General features: G+C 42.2%; 3 protein-coding genes across 15 annotated transcripts; 1 reads left to right on the forward strand and 2 right to left on the reverse strand.

The window, feature by feature from the left end:
- Window positions 1-554: 554 nt before the first annotated feature.
- Window positions 555-4,037, reverse strand: LOC135790776 (leucine-rich repeat protein soc-2 homolog). The gene is given in 3 exon segments (XM_065301048.1): window positions 555-2,610; window positions 2,613-3,387; window positions 3,849-4,037. Coding segments are annotated over 3 exon segments (1,929 nt in total). The 3' UTR covers window positions 555-1,645.
- Window positions 3,907-22,018, forward strand: LOC135791248 (protein lap4-like). 13 transcript variants are annotated; one of them, XM_065301584.1, is made up of 19 exons: window positions 3,911-4,315; window positions 4,728-4,845; window positions 8,414-8,703; window positions 8,776-9,484; window positions 10,400-10,563; window positions 11,403-11,687; window positions 11,857-12,027; window positions 13,304-13,388; window positions 14,047-14,942; window positions 14,994-15,443; window positions 16,056-16,166; window positions 16,231-16,410; window positions 16,567-17,277; window positions 18,543-20,132; window positions 20,220-20,322; window positions 20,384-20,534; window positions 20,592-20,859; window positions 21,022-21,237; window positions 21,514-22,018. In XM_065301584.1, the coding sequence occupies exons 1-19, from the start codon at window positions 4,154-4,156 to the stop codon at window positions 21,754-21,756; spliced, it is 6,903 nt and encodes a 2,300-aa protein (XP_065157656.1). In that variant the 5' UTR covers window positions 3,911-4,153; the 3' UTR covers window positions 21,757-22,018. The 13 variants fall into 13 exon arrangements, 10 of the variants coding, with proteins under 10 accessions (XP_065157665.1, XP_065157655.1, XP_065157657.1 ...); XM_065301586.1 differs by having other exon boundaries at window positions 21,049-21,237; XM_065301590.1 differs by having other exon boundaries at window positions 21,548-21,629.
- LOC135791251 (putative inner dynein arm light chain, axonemal) lies at window positions 21,962-22,811 on the reverse strand. The gene is made up of 2 exons (XM_065301595.1): window positions 22,122-22,811; window positions 21,962-22,068 (listed from the first exon to the last, which is right to left on the reverse strand). The coding sequence occupies exons 1-2, from the start codon at window positions 22,809-22,811 to the stop codon at window positions 22,027-22,029; spliced, it is 732 nt and encodes a 243-aa protein (XP_065157667.1). The 3' UTR covers window positions 21,962-22,026.
- Window positions 22,812-22,908: the final 97 nt, after the last annotated feature.

The following is a 22,908-nucleotide window of genomic DNA, read 5'->3' on the forward strand; positions in this document are numbered from 1 at the left end:
ATCAACCGTTGTCAGTTATAACTGCAATTTTCAATTCGAAACAAGCAAATTAAGGTTATTCCAGTAGAATCCGCCATGCAGAGACCACAACGGTGAGTTTAACCTTTAATTTAAGTATTCCAAGCATTTAAGCAATCGTATTGAGATAAAACACACGTTAAATACATGTGTGCTGTCAATCGAGCAAAGGTCACGTGGTCACATCAGGCGATGTCAGTTCTAACTGTAATTTTAATTCGAAACATGCAAATTTAGGTTATAATAGTACTAACCGCAATACAGTAACCACAACGGTGAGGTTAACCTTTAAATTTAATATTCCAAGCATTTAAACACATAAATTAAGATAAAACTCACGTTAAATATGTGTGCTGTCAACTGTGCGTAAATCACGTGACCACATCCATGACTATTGCGCCCAATCATGCGCAGACACTCCCAACGGCATCCTGCAATTCGAAACTAGCGCATTTAGGTTATACCCGTGCTACTAACCACCATGCCGTCCGTGTCCACATCGGTGAGTTGCATTTTATTAAATAAAACAAACGCCCTGAGATAAAATACACTTTTATTGTAATCATTCACGTGTCGCTACAGCAATCAAACGTATTATTATTAACAATAATGATTCCTCGCGTTGATAAACAAAGTACATCCACATAAGAAACGTGTGTTCTCGTCGTCCATCTTGTTGCAAATCGCGGAACGTGTGTGTGTGTTTAAATCGTACGTTTGCAGTCTTATTACGCCATGTTGGTTTCTCAATAAGGTCTATAGACTAACATATCAATTATTTTCTCTTTGGATTTAAGCTCTCGTTGCGCTAGCATTGCGTGTTTCAATCCAGGAATCCACTAAATATACAAATATAGAACTTTTTCCTCTCTCTCTCTCTCTCTTTGTGTCTGCGTTGAATAATATTTTCGGATTTATAATACATGCTTATATTGTAGGTACGTCTATTACCATCTGTCTAATTAATACATTCAGCACAATTAGATTACGATTAGTTTTACATGCGTGGTTGTTTTTTTTTCTTCTTCTTTCATTTCAAATTGGCGGCTGCGTTTTTTGAGCACAGCAGTGTTTTAAAGTCTTTTGCTTGATGGCGGTTCGCATGCAATATTATATACGACTGTGGGGGTGATGGCGGAACAGATAACATCACATTTAATGCACGTCTTTGACACATTTCGCATAATATTTATCAAAATTATAATACTTTTCCACGCGGGGGTGTATTTCGGACGTTTATCGATTATTTAAATGGTGTGCAACAGAATTCTCCCCCTCCCCTCCTCCACCGCAACTTCAAATCCGCCATTTTCTCTTAATCGCTAATGTCATGCTTCAAATTGGTCACAAATAAAACTCAATTGTTTCTGCGCACACGCCTGCTGACGTCATTCAAATCAAAGCAAAAACCACACTTAATCATTGATGGAATAAATTTCAATTGTAAAATAATACTGACGCAGTCATGTGTGCGGCGAGATATCTAACAAATGCACTTGTAATGAATATATATATATCGAGACGCCATCTTGGTTTTAACCTAGTAACATGTTTTTTGCTTAAAATTACGTCTAAGATTAAAACAGTAATCACATTTTGTTCACATTTTTACACGTCTACCCTTACCTTACATCGCGCGATACGGCCCTTGCATTTTTAAATACTGTATGACCAACGACGGCCCGCCGGAGACAATCTCGGCCGGGATTTGCGACAGCGGACAATTCTCGATGCTCATAATCGCCAGATTCGAACAGAGCGCTAATTCAAATGGTAGATTATGCAGCGCCTGATTATCGTTGATGTACAGGCTTTCCAAATTCTCCAACGTGCCGATTTCCTCCGGTAGAAAGCTGATATTATTCTCGCCGACGCTCAAATACTGCAGATTTGACAGATGACCGATTGCCCTTGGCAGAGATGTCAATTGATTTGACTGCACGACTAACCTCTGCAGCTCACGCAATAACCCCACTTCATTCGGCAACTGCTCCAGACGATTCTCCTCCAAATCCAGAACACGTAATTTGCGAAGATTACCAACACTAGGCGGAATACGCCGTAGGAGATTATTCGAAAGTGTTAACACTTCCAAACATTGCAGGCACTGTATATCATCGGGTAACTTCGTGAGTTGATTCGTGCCTAGATTCAACTCGACCATATTCAGCCATGTGCCGACATCTAGCGGCAGAGATGTCAACTGATTCTCTTTCATATTAAGTTTGGTTAGGTTCTTCGCCCTTGAAAATATCCCATAGGGTATTTTATCGATCTGATTGTGTTCCAGATTAATCGAATCGACATTCGTGAACTGCGACGGCCCGCCCGACGGATACGAAGAGAAATTATTCCGTGATAATGTAATACTTCTCAACTCAACCAAACTGGATAATAAACCTTCGGGTAACTGACAGATGGCGTTACCTTCGACATTAAAGTCATCCATGTGATTGCAGTTACTTAAACTCGCCGGAATACTCGATAAACGATTGTAACGTAAACCCAATCGCGTTAATTGTTGCAGTTGTCCTATCGTTTCGGGAATATCCAACAGCTCATTATGCTGCAGGTCCAAGGTGGATAAATCGTGCAGTTGCCGAGTTCAGTTGGTAAATGCTCGAGGTGATTGTGTGACACATCGAATGTGATTAAATTGATCAATCGCCCGATCTCGGCTGGTAATTCACGTATTTTATTCTCGCGTAGACTGAGCATTGTCAACGAGGTCAAGTGCTGGATCTCTTCGCCGACATATTTGATGCGATTGAAGCGCAGGAAGAGTGTTGTGAGGGTTGTCAACTTGTAGACAACATCCGGTATATCGTTGAGTTTATTATGCCTCAAATCCAATACTTTAATCGATTTCAAACCGTCGAGCGAGTCCGGTAGACTCGTGAGTGAATTCTCGCTCAATGCGAGCGTCTGGAGGCTTGTGAGATTACCGATTTCATTCGGTAGCGTAGCGATTTTATTCCCGTACAAATACAATTCGGATAAATGCGTTAGATCGCGTACGGTCGCTGGCAATAGTGTGATATTAGACTTACTGAGGTCCAGTCGTTTGAAGCCTTCCTCACGACATCGTAGGAATTCCTTGGTTACGTCCAGATCCGCCTGGATGGGTTTGTTCTTCTTGACGGTCGGTTTTGGCTTGTTGCTCTCGGGGTGCTTGACGGTGACGACTTTCGGCCGGGCTGCGTCTGTCGCACCGCTGAGCGAACCGGACGAGAATTTCTTGGTGTTTTGACGGGCGCGTCGCTTGTGGATGTCTCGACTGGGGCGGCTTCGGGCATTTCGGACTCGAGCAGCGCTTGACTCATGACGATCTGGCGGAGCTTCGTGTCGAAAGCTTAGTTGTGGGGCATTCTAACAACGCCTTGAGTCATTGTCGAAACAATGGCGACGCCTAAAACAACCGGTTGCTATGTCACGCCGAGCGCGGAAGATAATCGAGCGCAATTTTTACTCACTTTGGATCACTTCGGGAGTCGGAGCAACGACGGCGACCTGGCTGGAGCTTTACTGCCTTCAATTTTCACTCACTCCTCGTTTCGTCGCGACGCAGACACACTTCTATACCACCCAATACGAGTGTATGCAATGAAAATGTCAAAAATAGTTACGAAACCAGCCAATAGTGGTCACTAACCACCGATATTAATTACTGTTTTTTATCGTATAGCTAAATTTACATAGTTTATTCCGTGAATTTGCGTTTATTTATGCGTTTTTTAAACAATTTACGCTTTAAAACAATATTAGTACATTACAATTCCGCCAGGTGGCGCTGCGAGTCTTAAATGAAGCATTTACTCGCTCTGCATTACCGACACCGCACTCGCTCCGTGCTCGGCGAGTTTCAGTTCGACATTTTTGTTGGCCGCAAACGGGAGTGGTGCCTGCCGCCGTGTCGTGACATGGGCGATCGCCGCCGTCTGAATTTTTTTTTCTATTAAACCTCGCGTGCCTCGAACGTTGTTGTTGCTGAAACTAGGTGGTGAGTGCGCGGCTTCCATGGTGGTGTGCAGTGTGTGTGTCTACAGCGCGTGAAGCCGGAGTGTTTCTGCACCCAGCGCAAGTATAATCTATCCGTGCGTGCGTGTGTGTGTTGGTGTTGTGTGCGGCGGCGACAATGTTTCGCTGCATTCCGATCTTCAAGGGGTGCAATAGACAGATCGAGTATGTCGACAAGCGGCACAGCTCGCTGCCGACGGTGCCCGAGGACATCCTGCGGTATGCGCGCAGCTTGGAGGAGCTGCTACTCGACGCGAATCATATTCGCGACCTGCCGAAGGTAACCGACGTGAGATCATACCTGTTTTCTGATGGTTTTTCTGTGATAACTCAAAAACGCAACAAGTTATCAACGTGATTCTTTCACAAATCGATTTGAAGTTAAATTATGCATATACTGTGTAATTTTTATTGCAATACGATTATTAATTTGAAATTTATAAGCATTTTAGTAAAAAACACTATTTTGTTAATAATTATTTATTGAAAATAATTAGTAATGATGTGTTTGTATAATTAAATGTAGAATTTAATGAAGGTTGGTTTAGTGAAAGAATATTTATGATAACTTGCAGCGTTTTAAAGTAATGCTGACTTTATTAATAAACCGGCGTGCGATCGCCATTTGTTTCTGGTTTGTGTCAATTTGTTTGCATTTGTTTCGTCTGACGTCACGTTTTGTTTCATTCCAGAACTTTTTCCGCCTGCAGCGTCTGCGGAAGCTCGGCCTGAGCGACAATGAGATTCACAAGCTGCCATCGGATATACAAAACTTTGAGAACCTCGTCGAGTTGGACGTCTCGCGCAATGGTAAGCCTTGTTTATCGGAGAGAGCATATTTGTTATCGATAACGTGATAAGTGCGGAATGTAAAGTGCACGTGATTCATCATGGCGGCGGGCACGGGCGGGGCATGCGCGTAAAACGAAAATTTAAGTACAATTTACTCGAGGGCCGGAAGGAAGTAAGCTTGGGTGATTATCACACGCACGTAGTAAGTGTGTGTGTTAAAAATGTAATCGAGAATGCAACAAGTGAGGGTTGTGGTGAATTTTTAATCGAACAAGTTGGTATAATTTATTTATGTTATTAATTGTGATGGAGATAGGAAAAACCAATTGATGAGCAATGATTTAATTGATCAATTAGTAAGCAGTGATTAATTCTCGGTCATTGATAAGTTATCTTTGTAGTAATGAAATCAGTTGTAAAAAGGGTTTAAATGTATGCGGCTAATTTAATTACTCTAATGAGATTGGCCTACATTTTGTTCTGCAATGGTATTTTTTTTACAATCAGGGACATTGGGAATATGTTTTTGTAATTTCTTGTGCTCCACCATTGGAAAACACTGTTTTCCACCCTCAATATTAATTCTTCATTGAAAAACTGTTTTCTGCCCTTGGTAGGTAATAAAAATTTATTATTTTCTACCCTAGGCATCTAATGTAGGATACTATTCATTATTCACAGTTTACTGTAGTGAAATATGATTTTCTACTCTTGATATGTAATGTACTATTTTCGAATGTCTCTAGCCTTGCATCTTTATTTCATTCTAGCGATGTGATTGCGCTGATTGTGCATTCACGGCACGCTACACTTGAATAACAGTGCTTATAAGGATGCCGTTTTATAATCATTTACGCAATGTTTATGTGACGCACAACTTCTATTACACTACATAGTAAGATGAGTAATTTTCGTGTTTAAAAAATAGGTTAATTGCAAAGTGAAATCATTCCCCAGATTTTTGTTTCTCTCTCGACGCATTCAAGCGCGCTTGATGTAAAAAGGGTTTTGTCGGGTGCAACTCGTGCGTAGTGAACCTTTGCTACCCTTTCATTAACCACACAATAACTGTAAATACACTGAGTGTTGAAAAGGTTAAAATTACGTGTTATTTTCTCCTGTTTTCGAGTGTTTTACAAGCACTTTTGATGTTTTGAAGGGTTTTATACTGCGAAAACGCAAAAACATCACTCGAGGGATGATTATTGAGGGTTGTTGCGAATTAGGTGGCACACGTGTTAAACGAAAGTCACTCATGCGGTCAAAACTTTCGTTTTATACCAGCAAAACCGGAAATTGTCTCGTATACACGTCAATTTCGATAGAAATTTAAACATTTTAAACATTTTTTATAGTTTATCGCTGATGATTTGACGTGAAAATTTGGTTTGTGTCTTTTAAATTGACAAAATGGCGGACGTTTGAAATTTAAAATCGGGTTTTGTAATTTTACGAGAAATTTTGGAAAATTTCAAAATTTTGGGTGTTCTAGTGGTGGGATTTTAAAAATTTGAAAAGATTCGAAAAATATAGTTTATCGCGGATGAATTCACGTGAAAATTTGGTTTGTGGCTTTTAAATTAACAAAATGGCGGACGTTTTAAATTTAAAATCGTGTTTTTGTAATTTTTACAAGAAATTTTGAAAAATTCACTCATGCGGTCAAAACTTTCGTTTTATACCAGAAAAACCGGAAATTGTCACGTATACACGTCAATTTCGATAGAAATTTAAACATTTTTTACGTAATAAGGTGTGCGGTATGTGTATTACTCACTAGACTGTCTAGTAAATGCCAAGGAGCGGATGTTTAGAAGTTGTAAACGAAATGATAGGGCGTGATTCGACGAAAATGGGAGCAGATTGCTCGTCAAGCGGAAAATCGCCGTCATTATGCCCATAGTCTTATTTATTATGTCATAAAATAACACGACGGTAGTGTATTAACTCACGCAAATTAAAATCAATGCGCTGTTTTTCGTTTTACGTTTTTAGTTTTACATTTATGCGGTTTTATTTCCAGCCGAGTTGAATTAAGTTCAAGTTTAAGATGACTTTGACTTTAAGTGCACTTTGCGGAAGTTGCATAACCGCACCGGCCTGCATACACATTGCGAAAGCGTGCAGGCGTGCAAGGCGTGCAGACACGACTTAAGTCACATGCGCATGTGCATAGAAAGTCGATAACTGTGAATGCAACAAGTGCAACACGCAAGAGGACAGGTTAATTGGCAATTAGTTGGATAATAGATTAGGGAAAAAATGTAAGCCAAGATAGCGAGGAAATTTTGTGACCTTGAATGCGCATGAGCGATAAATACCATAGTCAATTATCATTATTATTAATATGCGTAATGGTGAGTTGGTGTATTAGTGTTTTATTGATTCGACTTATTGGCACTCGCCACTCGGACGGCTAACACAAACAATCGGACGTGTTTTGTGTTATCAAATTAAATTAAATTTCCAAAGTGTTGTGCTGCGCTGTGCTGAATTCTCAAATTAGAACAACGTCGCTGTGTGTGTGTGCTACTTTCTTTGCACAATAAAATCGCGAAATGGTTGTGCTTACGTTCTGCTCCCGCTTGCCAATATTCTATTTTGTAATTATGGGCATGGAGAGGTGTATTATGTTTTATTTTGGTTTAGTTTATTGCTAAACAATTGCGATGGAGTTCAATGGCAGTTTATCAGGTTTAAAGAAAACGGATTGCGCTAAGCACGCATTGTGCGTTGCATAAGTGTGGCTTCATTTTAATGCATCGCCGTTTTTGGGTATTTACTTAGGTGCATGCCATAAACTCAAATGAAAGTAGGTCGATGATAACGTGATACACGTGATACTTGAATTAATTTATTGTTAATTGTGAAGTAGTAGTTGGTTGTTGATTGCAAATATTCAACGGGAGAAGCAATTTTCTCTTTCGTTTGCTTATTGTAAGAATATTTTATGATAATGGCCATAACTTGAATGGCAGAGGAATGCCTGGGCATACCATCTGTTGATTCTCAATCATGTATAGGAATTTGTTCAATTGTGAATGTGTTGATGGGTTTTTAAGAAGAAAAAGTCGTAGACTACTTTTTGTTAGAGTAATTTGCGAGGTTTTTCTTTACGCGAGCAAAATAGGGAAAAGAAAGAGAAGAAAAGAACTGCGACTGGACTCCTGGGTGACTCAGGGACTACTGAGCGCGATGCGCACTGCGCGCTTGTTTTTCTTCTTCTTGAATTTTATACCCGCGGTTTACCCGCGCAAAAGTAGCAAAAGGGGTAGGAGTAGTAGTAGTAGCAGCAGTAGTAGTCATCCCCCCACTTTCTGCAGGTAATCCACGCGTATCACCGTACGTTTTCTAAGGTTTTTCTTTTCTTTTTTAAAATTTTCAATTTCTGGGCGTCCAAGATTAGTTTTTTGAGTGATGTTCTGTTTGGATGATTTTTATCTGAAGTAAACTCAATCAAGGCGACGATAAAGTATACAAACGTCTAAAAATACCCTCGCGTGTACTACAAACACCGCCATGCCTGCCGCCCGAAATAAATCCATCATGAAATCGTTTCTATTTGTTCTCTCTACGCGATTTGCAGATATACCGGATATTCCCGAGTCGATCGGCACGCTGCAATCGCTGCAGGTGGCCGACTTCAGCTCGAATCCAATCGCCCGCCTGCCGGTCACGTTCAGCGAACTGCGCTCGCTGACGATGCTCGGCCTCAACGACATGTCGCTCACAGCGCTGCCGGCCGACTTTGGCAATCTGATCTCGCTCACGTCGCTGGAGCTGCGCGAGAACCTGCTCAAGGAGCTGCCCGCCTCGATGGCGCAGCTCGTTAAACTCGAGCGGCTCGATTTGGGCGATAATGAGATTGACGAATTGGTAAGTCGATTGTTTCCATCCGGGGTAGGGTTATCATATCATGTTGTTTCTATTCCTTATTCGATGGTGTAGCCATCACATATAGGTAGCCTACCAGCTCTACAGGAACTCTGGTTGGATCACAATATTCTACAACGATTACCACCTGAAATTGGTCAATTGAAAAACCTGACTTGTCTTGATCTCTCCGAGAATCGTCTGGAGTCTCTGCCGGAAGAGATTGCGGGTCTTGCTAATCTTACTGATTTACATCTGTCACAGAATGTGCTTGAAATGCTGCCGGATGGTATCGGCAAGCTGGAAAAGCTCACGATTTTAAAAGTTGATCAGAATCGATTGTCTCTGTTGAATGCCAATATTGGCAACTGCATTAACCTGCAGGAGTTAATTTTGACTGAGAACTTTCTCAATGAGATCCCGAATAGAATCGGTCGGCTTGTCCGGTTGACGAATTTGAATATAGATCGCAATTCGCTCACCACCATACCGGATGAGTTTGGTAATCTGGTCGAGTTGGGTGTGTTGAGTCTGAGGGATAATCGCTTGACCATGTTGCCGGATACAATCGGGAATTGTGAGCGGTTGCATGTGTTGGATGTGTCCGGGAATCGGCTGCCGTATCTGCCCTATACGCTGCTGCAGTTGGCGCTCAAGGCGGTGTGGTTGAGCGAGAATCAGGCGCAGCCGATGTTGACCTTCCAGACGGATACGGATCCGCATACGGGGAATACGGTGTTGACGTGTTTCCTGCTGCCGCAGCAGGAGTATCAGCCTACGATAGGTGAGTAATGCATGTGGGTTTTTTTGGATTGGATTGGAGATTACCGAGGTTATAATCATTTGAGGGAGGAACGGATGTTCTAGTGACTGGATTTTAAAAATTTGGAAAGATTTTGAAAATATAGTTTATTGCGGATGATTTGACGTGAAAATTTGGTTTGTGTCTTTTAAATTGACAAAATGGCGGACGTTTTAAATTTAAAATCGTGTTTTTTTATTTTTTACGAGAAATTTTGGAAAATTTAAAAATTTTGGGTGTTTTAGTGGTGGGATTTTCAAAATTTTAAAAGATTATGAAAATATAGTTTATCGCGGATGATTTGACGTGAAAATTTGGTTTGTGGCTTTTAAATTGACAAAATGGCGGACGTTTTAAATTTAAAATCGTGTTGTTGTAATTTTTACGAGAAATTTTGGAAAATTTAAAAATTTTGGGGGTTTTAGTGGTGGGATTTTCAAAATTTTAAAAGATTATGAAAATATAGTTAATTGCGGATGATTATACATAAAAATTAAGTTTTTGTCTTTTAAAATAAGAAAATGGCGGACGTTTTAAGTTGAAAAACGCGTTTTCTTTCAAATTTGCAATAAATTTCAGAAAATTCCAAATTCCCGATGTTCTAATGATGAGATTTTAAAAATTTAAACCGTTTTGGAAAATATATTTAATTGCGCATCAATTCTCACACAAATAAAGTTCTTACCTCGTGAGATACCAAAATGGCGGGCATTTCAAATTCATGGTACCTCTTAGCCTCCCTCAAATGATTTTCAAAAACCGTTTTTCGTTGAAATTCTTTTGTTTTGTCTTGGTCTCTTTTGGTCAAGTGCCGTCTTGTGAATGTTTGTGTTTATTTATTGCACGTGTTTTCCTCTGCGCGCCCTCCCCGCACACCTACACACAAACAAACCCTAGCTTCCGACGGTCGCCTGTATCGTTGCGAGCTCGCGCCCGGTTTGTCTAATGGTGCTCTTCGTGCAGATGAGCCGGAGGACCCCGACGAGGACTGGGAGGAGCGCGAGGCCAGCCGCACGCACTCGGTGAAGTTTGTCGACGCGCAGGAGCAGGACAACCGTGAGGTAAGCTCAACCACCAGTAGTGCTACGGCATCTTCAGCACGCCGACTTGCGGTGTGGTGGCGGACGTTCTTCGACACTCTCTGGGAGCGGCTTACCGATTGCGTGTCGAAGACGGTCCTGCGCTCGGACAGCTATAACATGCTGCCGGCCGGCTAACAGAAACAGTATTGTCTTTTTTGAGGTTAACCACTAATCAATCCAGTAATAACTAACACCGTCATTAATTTCATTAACACATCCAGAGTGTTGGAAATGTAAATATTAAATATTAATTTATTAATCTACTAATGTAGGAAGTAGTCTGTGTGTGGTGTTTTTTTTGTACGAATTTTATTTTTGTATTTAAACAATGCATGTAATATAAGTAACTTGGTAATAGAAATAGTGGGGTTTTATTTTTCTATTTCTTACTTTCTTACTCTTATACTCCTTATATATGGTGTTTGGGTGTTGTAGAATATAGGCAACCAATATTTAATTATTGTGTATTGCTGGTTGCCTATGCTAGCGTGTAGTTTACATTTCCAACATGCAACCATGCATTACAACCTCCAACTCTCAACTCATTTCCATCAATGCGGCGTATTCAACGTGCGGATCAGATTAGTTAAATTAAAAGCGCGGAGAATAGTTGTACCATTGTGCAATGAATAATGCCTGGCGTCTGTCAGTGTTCTAACTGTACTCCAAGTCAGTACGCGCTGTGATTCGTGACTCGACAGAAATAAAACAAAGTTCTGTGGAGCGGAACGTGGTTTTCTTTTTTATGATTATTTATTTCATTTGGGAGGTTAGCGTATAGGCAACCAACACTACGTTTAGAGTGTATTGTTTTGCAGACACCCTTCGTCCGTCAGAACACCCCACATCCGCGCGAGTTGAAAGCAAAGGCGCACAAGTTGTTTGCAAAGGGCCAGAATTCGCTGGAGGACTCCGAGCTGCAGACCACCTCGGAAGCGCTGCCGATTATCGAGGCGGTGAATGCGCATACGAAGGAGCCGACGCCACCCCCACCTCAACCTCAAACACCACAACCACCAGCACCCTCTTTTGTTCACCAATCACAACCTTTGAATGGCCGCGAGGAGAACAGCGATCCGAGCGCCGAAGATGACACGGACGATGTGAGTTTTTTTTTCTTTGGTACTTTTTCGATTATAGAGGGCGTCCGGTGATCGTAGTTGCTAACCAATCTAAACCACACACGCCTAACCTCACTTTTGCACCCTGTATGTGTATGATGTGTGGACGCCATTGATGTGGTAGCGATAAGTAAGTAATTTGCGCGTGTAGGAGACGACGAGGAGACGTGTCGTCGGTTTCGTCGGCGATGGGGGTGAAGACCACGCGGATGCGGCGCGTCCGCTGCGTCTCCATCGGCGGGATACGCCGCACCATCTGAAGAATAAACGCATCAACGCCGCCGTCATCGATAAAGATAAGATGGCCTCCATTATCGCACAGGTCTATAATATTCTTGTACTGTGTGTGTTGTGTTGTTTATGATTTTTCTTTGCTTGCTTCACACTAATTCGTCTAATGTATTGACTATGTATGTGTATATTGGGTTGCCGTTGCAGTTTTGAGGTTAATTTTCTCCCGCGCGCCGCTGTAAAGAGAAAGGTGCACGTTAAGTGCTTGGCTTGAGTCACGACTTGGACATCATGCGCGCATGCGTTCGTGAATCAACAAAAGAGCGAAAAAGAAAAATCCATCGCGTGACCTTTAACACACGCCCAAATTAGTTTATTGTAGCGTTTACAGCCTCGCATCTTCCGCGGGAGGTGAAAAACAAACGCGAATCGCTGCGAGTTCTAATTCTCTTGACCTTTTTGCGCCGCTGCGACGCACAGACGCATTGTCTCGTTATATCACACGCTCGTCGTATGACATCATCTCCCAGATTAGCAATCCGCGCACGGATATATTACCCGTAGAGTCACCTTAAAATTGAAAACGTTTGGAAATTGTTTCATGATTTCAAGCCGTGTGTTCCCAGTCAGTGCACTTTCGTTGGAAATATTTTCGACTTTCACTCTGTTTGTTTTCGTACCTGTATCGAATTTATGTGTCCGCCATATTTCGTTACCTTTGCCATACACAAAAAAGACAATCGACAATATGGAATTTCATCCGGAGTAACCGAATCGAGTTTTAAAATTAAAAAAAATTAATTACTCGCAAACCAGAAGCGGTAGAATAAAAATTGTTTCAGTGGATTGTTTATAATTAAATTTTACACATTTTATGAAAAATTTAAATAAATCGTGTAATTAGAAAAAAAGTTATAACTAATTAAAGTTTAATTTCATTTTATTTTTATTTTTTGAGTATAACTTGATAAATAAATTAGTTATAAACAAAATATTCATACATTTGATAAAGAATTTAATTCCGAATCGATCTATGAACGAATCATACTTTTATCATTTTCCGTTGATGAGTAATCATCAAAAACCTGATTAAAAACTTACTACGTATAGATTATCATAAGTAAACAAATGAATAACGCGATTATTTTTAATTTTCCAAGTTCACTTATTGAATATTTATAAGTATTTGACATTAAACAACACGTACATGTCTAATAAATGGCTCTGCGTCGAATTTAAGCAAACCTGCGCTTTTGATACGCTTGTTATGTTTAAAAATTTTATTTTTTCTATGTATGTATGCGTGTGGTTGTTGTTTGATTGAATTTGTCATCGTATCTAACATGTATTTCGCTATGTTTGTCCAGGCGATCAAACGCAAGGAGGAGGACGGCAGCGATCGAACGAGCGTTTCCACTCCTCCGGAATCGGTGCGCAGCACCAGCAGTCAAGGTAAAACACGCTCACTATTATTTCAATGCGAGTAACTAACTAGTTACTCGATGACGACTTGAGTAGCAGCAGCAGCAAGCGCGCGGTAGTAAAATTAAAACATTGCGCGCGCGCCCAACAATTTCATCGCGCGTTCGGGTGTTATCCGTTTGTTATTCGTAATCTTATCGTGTTTGTTTAGCGCCGACAATGAGCAATGAGCAACGCGACGAGATACTGCGATAATCGCACCTCAGTCACCTCTCGGCGGTGGTCGCGTTGCATTGTTTCTGTGTTACCTTTTCCATTATCCTACTTATCCTGAATATGACGAGTACACTGCCCAAGATCCGCATACGCAGTAATGGCGGCACGGTGCATATTAAGGCCGGGACCCTGCCGAGGAATAAGGGTTCGGTGATACGGATTCGTAATCGTACGCCTACGTACCGATACGGTGGCGGAGTAGGAGTACCTGAGCATCATCGGAGTTTACAATCACTGCGGCATGTGCCAGGTAGAAATTTTTGTGCTTTTTTAGGCATAAAAAACGGAAAATTCGAAAAATTTTAACGATTACTACGCGTTGCTATGCATTAGAACATGTTTGTTACCAGTACAAGGTTGACTTCATTACCGAACACATGACTAATAGATTGTTTACTTGTTTGTTTCGCAGCTGGGGAATCGGACGCCACTACGAATGCATCGACCGGCGTGCCAACCGTGGAGTTACGTGAAGAAAAATACGAGATTCATATTGAACGCTCGAAGGCCGGGCTCGGTTTGTCGATAGCTGGCGGACGGGGTTCTACCCCGTTCAAGGGGCAAGATGAGGGTATCTTTATATCGCGCGTAACCGATGGAGGTCCTGCGGATTTAGCCGGGCTTCGTGTCGCTGATAAAGTGCTTACGGTTAATGAGCATTCGCTGGTTGGGGTTAGTCACTACGATGCCGTGGAAGTATTAAAAGCAGCCGGACCACTGCTGGTGTTTGAGATTAGTCGCGAAGTAACGCGGATTGTTCATGATAATAGTATTGTTGGCGGTGTTGGTGTGGAGAGTAAAGAAGGTAAAGAGTTGAAGATTCCGTCCCCGTTGCCGCCGCTGGTGAGCGATGATGATGTCGCTGTCAAGCGGGTGTCGATTCATACGACGTTGATACGGGATTCACGCGGGTTGGGTTTCAGTATTGCGGGTGGGAAGGGTTCGCCGGCGTTCAAAGGTGATTCGGACGCGATTTTTGTCTCGCGGATTACCGATGGTGGTGTAGCGCAGAAGGATGGGAAACTGGCGGTGGGGGATAAGGTTATTTCGATTAATGGCGTTGATTTGACGGGGGCTTCGCATGATCAAGCCGTGGGTATGTTGACGGGGTTGGAGAGGTTTGTGAGGTTGGTGGTTGAGAGGGATATGCCGGTTAGGGATAGTCCTACGCCATCACCGGGACCACAACAGTCACCGCGACTGTTTGGTCTGCCTAAACCTTACACCGGGTTGTATTCAGCTAATAGCTATATGGCAAACCGTCCCGGCTATTCGAGCTATCGAAGGTCTTTGGAGTTGGAGAAAAAGGTTTGTTGGATGTTTTTTTTAGGTTTTTTCTTTAAATATTTGTGTGTTTAGATTGATACATCGGCACCATCGCCGACACCACCGGTTGAGCACGCAAAGACCAATGGTGTGGATGCGAAGGCGCCACCCCCGCAGCCGGCGCCGCGTAAGATTCTCCCCGCGAGCAATCACAAAGTCGTCACGCCGACGTCCTCGCTGGAGGGAGACGATGCTCAGGTACTACCGAAGCCCATCACAAGCGAGGAGTTCCAAGCCATGATCCCAGCCCACTTCCTTAATCCCGCCTCCGACGGCGCCGCCAAGCGCACGCCCACCCCCCCGACGTCCGAACACACACACAATGTCACTGTCACGATCAGGAAGCCGGAGACGCCGATCGAACTGCCGCCGGCGCCGACCGGACCCGGACGCGTCACGGAGACGATCACCAAGAGTACGTTTACGGAGACGGTCGTCACGCGCATCACTGACAATACGCTCGTCACGCCCCTAATCATTGAGGTAAAGGTGTAACGGATGACGCCCTCAAAAACGCAATTCTAGTTGAGCAGCATGTATGCCGTTGTTTTGCACCAGCTTCTTGCAATCATTTTTATTTCCGAATGCGCGCGAAAAGAACATTTTCTTTAGGCGCCCGCCTTATACAATTCTATTTCTTCTTGGTTTTTTGGTGCTGGCTTTTCTATAACACCTAACCTCATTTATCGTTAATATTGACCAATCATTTTTGAAGACTTTGAGCGTAGCTTAGTTTATTTTGGGGCCTCATCCACAAAAACTAGCAGTGAATTCGCCCACACACACACACACCTACCACCACCACCACCACCACCCAGCAAGAATACACAGGTAACGGACTTCCGGGGACACGGAGCGTCCCTTTCAAAAGTTCTTCCCTTACTACTCACTCCGCTTCTACACTCTACGTATGATACAATTAACTTTTATTTTACACCTTGAAATGACGAAATTGTTTATTATTATTATTATTCATATTATTATTTATGTATTGTTCATCTAGCGATGGTACCACACGAGGCACCGTTGAATATGTTTAAGCATCCAATTGCCTCGTGTGGTTGTTTTATTTTCGGTGTTTTGTTTATCATCTAGGATGTTACGCTGAGCAAAGCCGGTGGGTCTCTGGGCTTTAGTATTATTGGTGGTACGGATCATTCCAGCATACCTTTCGGCGTCAAGGAACCCGGCATATTTATTTCGCACGTAAGTTTTTTTTGAATTCTTTCATTTCTAGTTGGGATATATTTAAATTAATGGTTGGGTATAGATGGTCCCAAGTGGGACGGCTGCCAGTTGTGGTAAACTGCGTGTCGGTGATCGTATTCTCAAGGTAAATGGCACGGATGTGACGCAAGCGACGCACCAGGAGGCTGTTATGGAATTGTTGCGGCCTGGTGATCAAATCACACTCACCATCCGCCATGATCCCCTACCGGAAGGGTACCAGGTATGTGTTTTGTTTCGTTTTTGGTTAGGTCATAAATGATTGCACAAGCTTTTTGTCTTTTCACTTTGCAAGCTTCTCGAGATTGAATATGTTAAATCACTTGTAAGTTCATCAACATTTTATGTCACTTGTGCTTACTTTTAATTATTTCCACAGGCAATGACGATTGTGAAGGAGGAGAATGAAAAACTCGGCATGCACATAAAGGGTGGTCTTCAGGGCCAACGTGGTAATCCTCTTGACAGATCCGATGAAGGCGTGTTTGTGTCGAAAGTAAACTCAGTCGGTGCAGCGCGTCGTGATGGCCGCCTGAAAACAGGCATGCGTTTGCTAGAAGTAAACGGCAAGTCATTACTAGGCGCTACGCATCAGGAAGCTGTGAATACTCTGCGTAACTGCGGCGATACCATTCACATGGTCGTCTGTAAGGGTTATGATAAAGCGGAAGTTGATAGAGCTGTGGCTGAAGGACGCCTCACACGCGCTGGATCTGTCAGCAGTCGGTCACAGAGTGTAAGTTCTCTGGACATGGCTGACGATGATACAACGTCGAAGGAAGAAGCCAAGATGAAGAATGAAATTGTGCAGTTTGAGAAGGAAGACGCCGAAAAGCGGTTGAAATTAGTTGAAGATGTTAAGGAGGAGAACGAATTGGAGTTGGAAGCAGATGCGGACATGTCGCTGGTGGAAGCAAAACCAACTACGCCAGCTGATAAAGTCCTGGATGTGGTGAGAGCGGTGGAGACGCTGGCTCACAATGAAATACCCGTCGCGCCCAAATCTCCAGGGGGACCAAATAGTGAACTTAAAACAACTACGATCGTGATGAGCAAGCATACGCTCGCGGCCCAAAATGCAGCGACAACTGTAAGTAGACATCTTTTTTTTATTAACCGCCATTGTTTTTTGTATTTGTATTTGTAGCGTGTGCTTTTTGTGTGTTTTATATTTCACAATTCACATGCTTGGTTGGTTTTGTTTGTTTCGTTCGTTCGTTGTTCACCATATTTTGTTTATTTCACCCGCCCGCCCTCTTGCCCCCTGCCCCCTCTATCTGGTTGATTAATTATTTTTACCAAAAAGTGAATCATCGATGTCGTTCTCAGCATGATTGTGCAAATTATTGATGAATGATGAGATAAAGTGCGAATATTGTTGTCTTTCAGAGGTCAGCGCAGCCGTAGAAAACATTTAACGATACGTACACCACACACGTCTGATTAAATCTAAACGAATTTTGCCAAAAAAAAGAAATTAATTAAACACAGACTCATATCACGAACAATTAAAAAAAAGAGAGATCAAATTCAAAGCAAGCGATGGAGGTAAATGTCCATTTTACAGTAGATTTATTTATTTTTATGTTTAAGATGTAAACTTTTTTGCGTTTGAAAGTTTTTATTTCACACGACGCCATTTTGAAAGTGTTAAAGGTATAAACAGAGTATTCTATTGCGAAGTAACTAATTAATATATATATGAAATATATTCTATGATTGTCACAATATAATTAAATTACCCAATGGTGCTTTGTTATCGATCGAAACCGAACAGCAATGATTACTCGTTACTAATTACTCGATAAGGTAATCTAATCTAAACCGAAGGCGTCACACGTCACAAGGGGTTACACTCGAAAACTATGAATCAATTTGCGTTGATATTATACTAGATTTTGATAACATTTCCATGCAAATCTGTATGTAACCCTTTGAGTACTGCCTCTAAAAGTATAAAAAAATGTTTGTTTTCAATGATAAATGATAAAGAAATCAATGTTTCTCACTTGTGTACATGTTTTACTCTCGATTGTTGTTTGGGAATCAAAAGAAAAACCAGAAAAAACAAAACAATTTATGTGATATACGTATGGTAAATATATTTTTGGTAAAAATAATTACGCCATGTGTGTCAATCAATCAATCATTCGCACAGCACACACACACACCAACACGCCTTTCTTCATCTTGCGAGTTTATATCGTATTGTAACGCGCGCTATTTGTTTAATAATTGTGTTGTGTTGTTTTTACGCGCATCACCCACACGTGTTGTGTTGGCTTGCAAAAAAAAAGGGTGACGGCCTGCTGGCTAGTGCACACAATTTAAAGCGAGTGTTTATCCTTTAAACAGGCCAAACAACCGGAAACGACGCACCGGAAACCACCTAAACCCGATTCCTATTCTGATCATTCCCATTCTTCCCTTGAAACAGATAAAACACCCAAAGTTGAGTTGAGACCACGAAAAGATGACACAGATACAGATACAGGCACAGCTCTTTTGAAGAGATTGAGTGATTCCATTGAAGAAAACGAAGCGAAACGTAGATTGTTCTTTGAGAGTGTACCCCCACCACAGACGGTTGTGATTCAACCACCAATGGGTTTGTTATCGACGAGAACTTCCACTTCTTCACCTGCGTATAGGGTTATTGAAAGACCATCACAACCACCGCCTGCAATTCCCAGTATATCACCAACTGAACGATCAAAATCTGTTGATTTTACTATTTCTGCCATGAGGCCCACACGGCCACCACCTCCACCGCCACAAAAGTCTTACTTTACGCTATCCTCGTCGGTAGTTAAAGATAACGACAAAGAGAAACTTGTTTTACATCATCCAGAGATTATCTATGCTAATATACCGATGAGAGAGGCACCTCCGCCGCCATTACCACCGAAAACACCTCGGAGGGTATCGTTTGATGACCGTGTTACCACAATCGGAGCAATTTCAATACCGGATATTAAAGTTGACACCGAAGAGGTAACGCCATCTGTGGTAATGAATAAAAATACAAACACAGAAACAAATAAACAAGATAATAATAATTTATTAAACATTGAGATTCCCGAAAGTGAACTTGAGAGTTCCATTGAAGTAACCCGGAAGTTTCCGGGTGAGGAAGCCGAAGATGAGATTAAAACGAAATTTTTATTATACGAAGATGATAAAGAGAGCTTTGAAGAGATTAGATTATGCTCCAGTGATGATAGTCTGAATAAAACCATCGTGGAAGCATCCCCTGTGAGCGCACACAAAGAAATTGCTTTCCCGAGGACACTGAGTGTGGATGCATCCAGTGATACCGAAGGTTTTGCGAATGAAAGACGTGATACTGTTGTGGAATTAATCACGGAAAAGATAGACAAGACTGAACAATCGGAAATGGCCGATTTGTTTGCGCGTGATTTAAGCCTGGATTCCATGCCGGTGGAGGTCGCACGTCGCCATCTTGAGAAATCTCCTCAGGATCATCGTTTGTCACAGACGCTGTTAGAGTTTATTACTTTGAATGATGATGATTCGTTGGTGTTTACACCTTCGATGCTTGAATTACCCACGGGGCCACCTCCACCACCGCCGGATACATTACCACCGGATTCACCGCCGCCGGAAGTGGATATGGATGTGTTGCCGTTACCATTGCCGCCGCCTGTTGAGCAGGTGGTGGATTTTGAAGATGCGCCTGTGTTACCACCAGCGCCTCCTTCTCCCTTGCCTCCTCCTCCTAAAAGTAAAAAAACTCCGCCGCCTCCGCCTCCTCCTCCTGTGAAAAAGACAATAACGTTGAAACAAACGTGCACGACCGAAACCGACGCACTTTTGGTTACCACTAGGCACGTAGATTCGGTAAGGCGTCGCGATAAACCGCTGCGTGGTGAACAACGACGGAGCGAAACATTCTTTAAGCGTTTTTCTTTGCCCGATAAGAAGGTAAAGTACACAGAGTGAATTTCGTGTGTTGATTTCTTTAATTTTTTGTTAAATTGAATTTTTATTATGGTTTATGACGTTTTGTAGCCGCCGCAATCGCCAAACAACAATTATAAAATGTCCGTGAGTGATAAAAAGAAATTCTTCGAGAATGCCATGGAGGAAAGTGTTAAATCATCGCCAAAACCAGGTTAGAATTTAAAATAACCTCAAATTTAATGTAGAAATACTAAAATTTCGTAAATTTTTAGATAAAGTATTCAGTTATTTGAGTCCGGATGAAGTGGAACGCATGAAAGCCGAAGAAGAACGAAAAATCGCCAATTTATCGCCGTCCGATATGGATTCACTTGGAATTTTAGATAATTCCGATGATGAATCAATGGAATCGCAGCCATCGAGGTTAGAATTAATATTTAACTCACAAAATGTAAAATTATTATTATTTTGTGTTTGTAGACCTCATAGTACCATTGGTATTATAAGGACTGCGACAGCCGAGCGTAGAATGAAGGATCGCATGCGTGAAGAGGGTTTGCTCACGGATGAAGATGAACATAACCTATCACCAGCTGAGGAGCGGACAAGACGCGCCGAGAAACGCGCTGCATGGCGTCAAGCTCGACTTAAATCATTGGAACAGGACGCAATGCAAGCGCAGATGGTGATTAAGTCAATGACGGACATGGTGGGCGAGCGGGAAACTGCAAAGGACAACGACAATGAGGTTCGTGATATAATAATAATTCGGCCATCTTAGATGATTTAATTTTTAGAGATTTTAAAACTAATTCGATTGATACGAATGTCATGTTGTGTATTGTATTGTATTGTATTGAAACTAACTTGAACTAACTGAAACTGTTAACTCTGGTCCGGTCATGCGCAGAGTACTAACAGCATTGCATGTGTCCAGCTGCGGCCATCATCGGCCGACTTCCCCAAGTTGGCGGTGCGCAGCACACCAGGCAATACGACGGTGCGTGAAAGTGAGAAGATTGTCAACGAGACCGTCACGCGCAAAACCGAAGAGTACATTGACGATGCCACCGGGGAGCGACGCGTGCGCACCGTCGAGTATGTCGAGAAGCTGATCGAGAAAGAGGTAGTATAGCCCGTTGCCGCATCCGCAAAATGACAGCATGATCAAAACACACCCGCACCTGGTTAGTCTTTAACACCGAATGTTTTCTCTCTTATATCTTATTTAAATCTAATTTAATCTCTCGCTGTTGTAATATGTAGACGATTTGTAAACACACCCGTAGTGCGCATGCGCTGTGTATAATTTTTGAAATTTTACTGCATATGTAGACAATCTGCACCAATGTGACGGTCTAACCGATAACCATGTGACTAACCGCCATCTTGTTTCGGCCAGGTTGAGACACTACAGGAAAAAATCATATCTCTAGAACTGACCAAGCCCGATCCATTAGATGTAATCAACGGAAATAACGGTTTTACTGACGAATGCGACAAATCGGAGCAATCGACGCCGACGATCGAAGAAGAAAACAGTTTGGAGCTGGAACTCGCGCATGCGGAGACTGCAAATGCCGGGCAGAATGGCGGCGGTAAGAAAAAACGGCGCAAGCGGTCCAAGCGCGGCGGCAAGCATTAAATTCACATTTATTTCTGCATTTAATCATTTTGACATTCCACGCAAGCAGTGGAGAAACAGGTTGGGGACGCTCGGTTTTTTTTTAAATTATTCTTGTACAAAGAAGTATTTTATTCATATTTCATGATGAATTTTTAATCTTAATACTATTAGCACATAAGTGAAGCCCGCATTAGTTGTTTAACGGTGTTATTTTATATGAAGATGAATTATTAGGACGTTTATTACATTATATTGTGCTACAAATAAATATTTAATACAATACCGGTGCTATTTGTTGCTTTTCGGTGCGATGATGCCTTCCAGCTGAGCCTGAAACATTTAAAATGGTAAATAATATTTATTCTTTGTTTTTTTTATCTTACTTTTAATTGTTGATTGGTTTTTTTAAGAAATGAAATCTCTTCAGCGTGTTTCTTCTCTTCGGCGAGTCGTAACTCGGCGGCGCGACGATCGGCCTGCTCAGCACGCTGTCTTAGATCAGCGAGTTGTCGTTCTAAATCCGTACGTTCCTCCTTCAATTCATCGACGTCCTTCTGTAAGTCAGTCTTGCCCTGTTCGGATTGCAGCGCTTTGCGCATGCCGAACGCAATGCTGCTGCAATACAATGCTTGAAACGCTTCGATTGTCATCCGCATTTCGTCACGGATGCGCAGAAGCAACAATCCGCGTTCAGCGCAGTTGATCGTCACTTGTCTTATCACCTCGTTGAAACACTGCGTGTAGAGCTCGCGTCTGATTGGACAGATACCGGTCTCGCGTGCTTGACGCTGCTGCAGCCGCATATCCAGTTGCTCCTGAAGATTCACCACGTCCTGACGTGTTGCCGGTGTGGTCGAGACGTGCTGACGCCAGAGTTGACCCTCTTCTTCCCATTCCTTCGGCGGCAGGATGGAATTCAATACTTCTTCGATTTCGTGTTTTGGATCGGCGACACCTTTGGTTTTGCAGGTTTGTATATCAACCTCTTTTGAATTGTCATCGTGTTTGGTCACTAGTAATGGGTTATCGTATTTCACCAATGTTGACTGGTCTATTATCAATCTTTCGGTCATGATTCGATGTAAAACTTGTAAAAATGTGCTGTGTGCGTGTAGAAATGCTGTAAATTCAAAATGGTTGACGTTGTTGATTTGGTAACCATGGTAATAA

The sequence above is a fragment of the Atheta coriaria genome, unplaced genomic scaffold, assembly GCF_025399875.1.
Source record: "Atheta coriaria isolate IRGN ID8LTWV9N9 unplaced genomic scaffold, Caltech_Dcor_3.1 hic_scaffold_4_pilon, whole genome shotgun sequence".
Classification (NCBI taxonomy): Eukaryota; Metazoa; Arthropoda; class Insecta; order Coleoptera; family Staphylinidae; genus Dalotia; species Dalotia coriaria.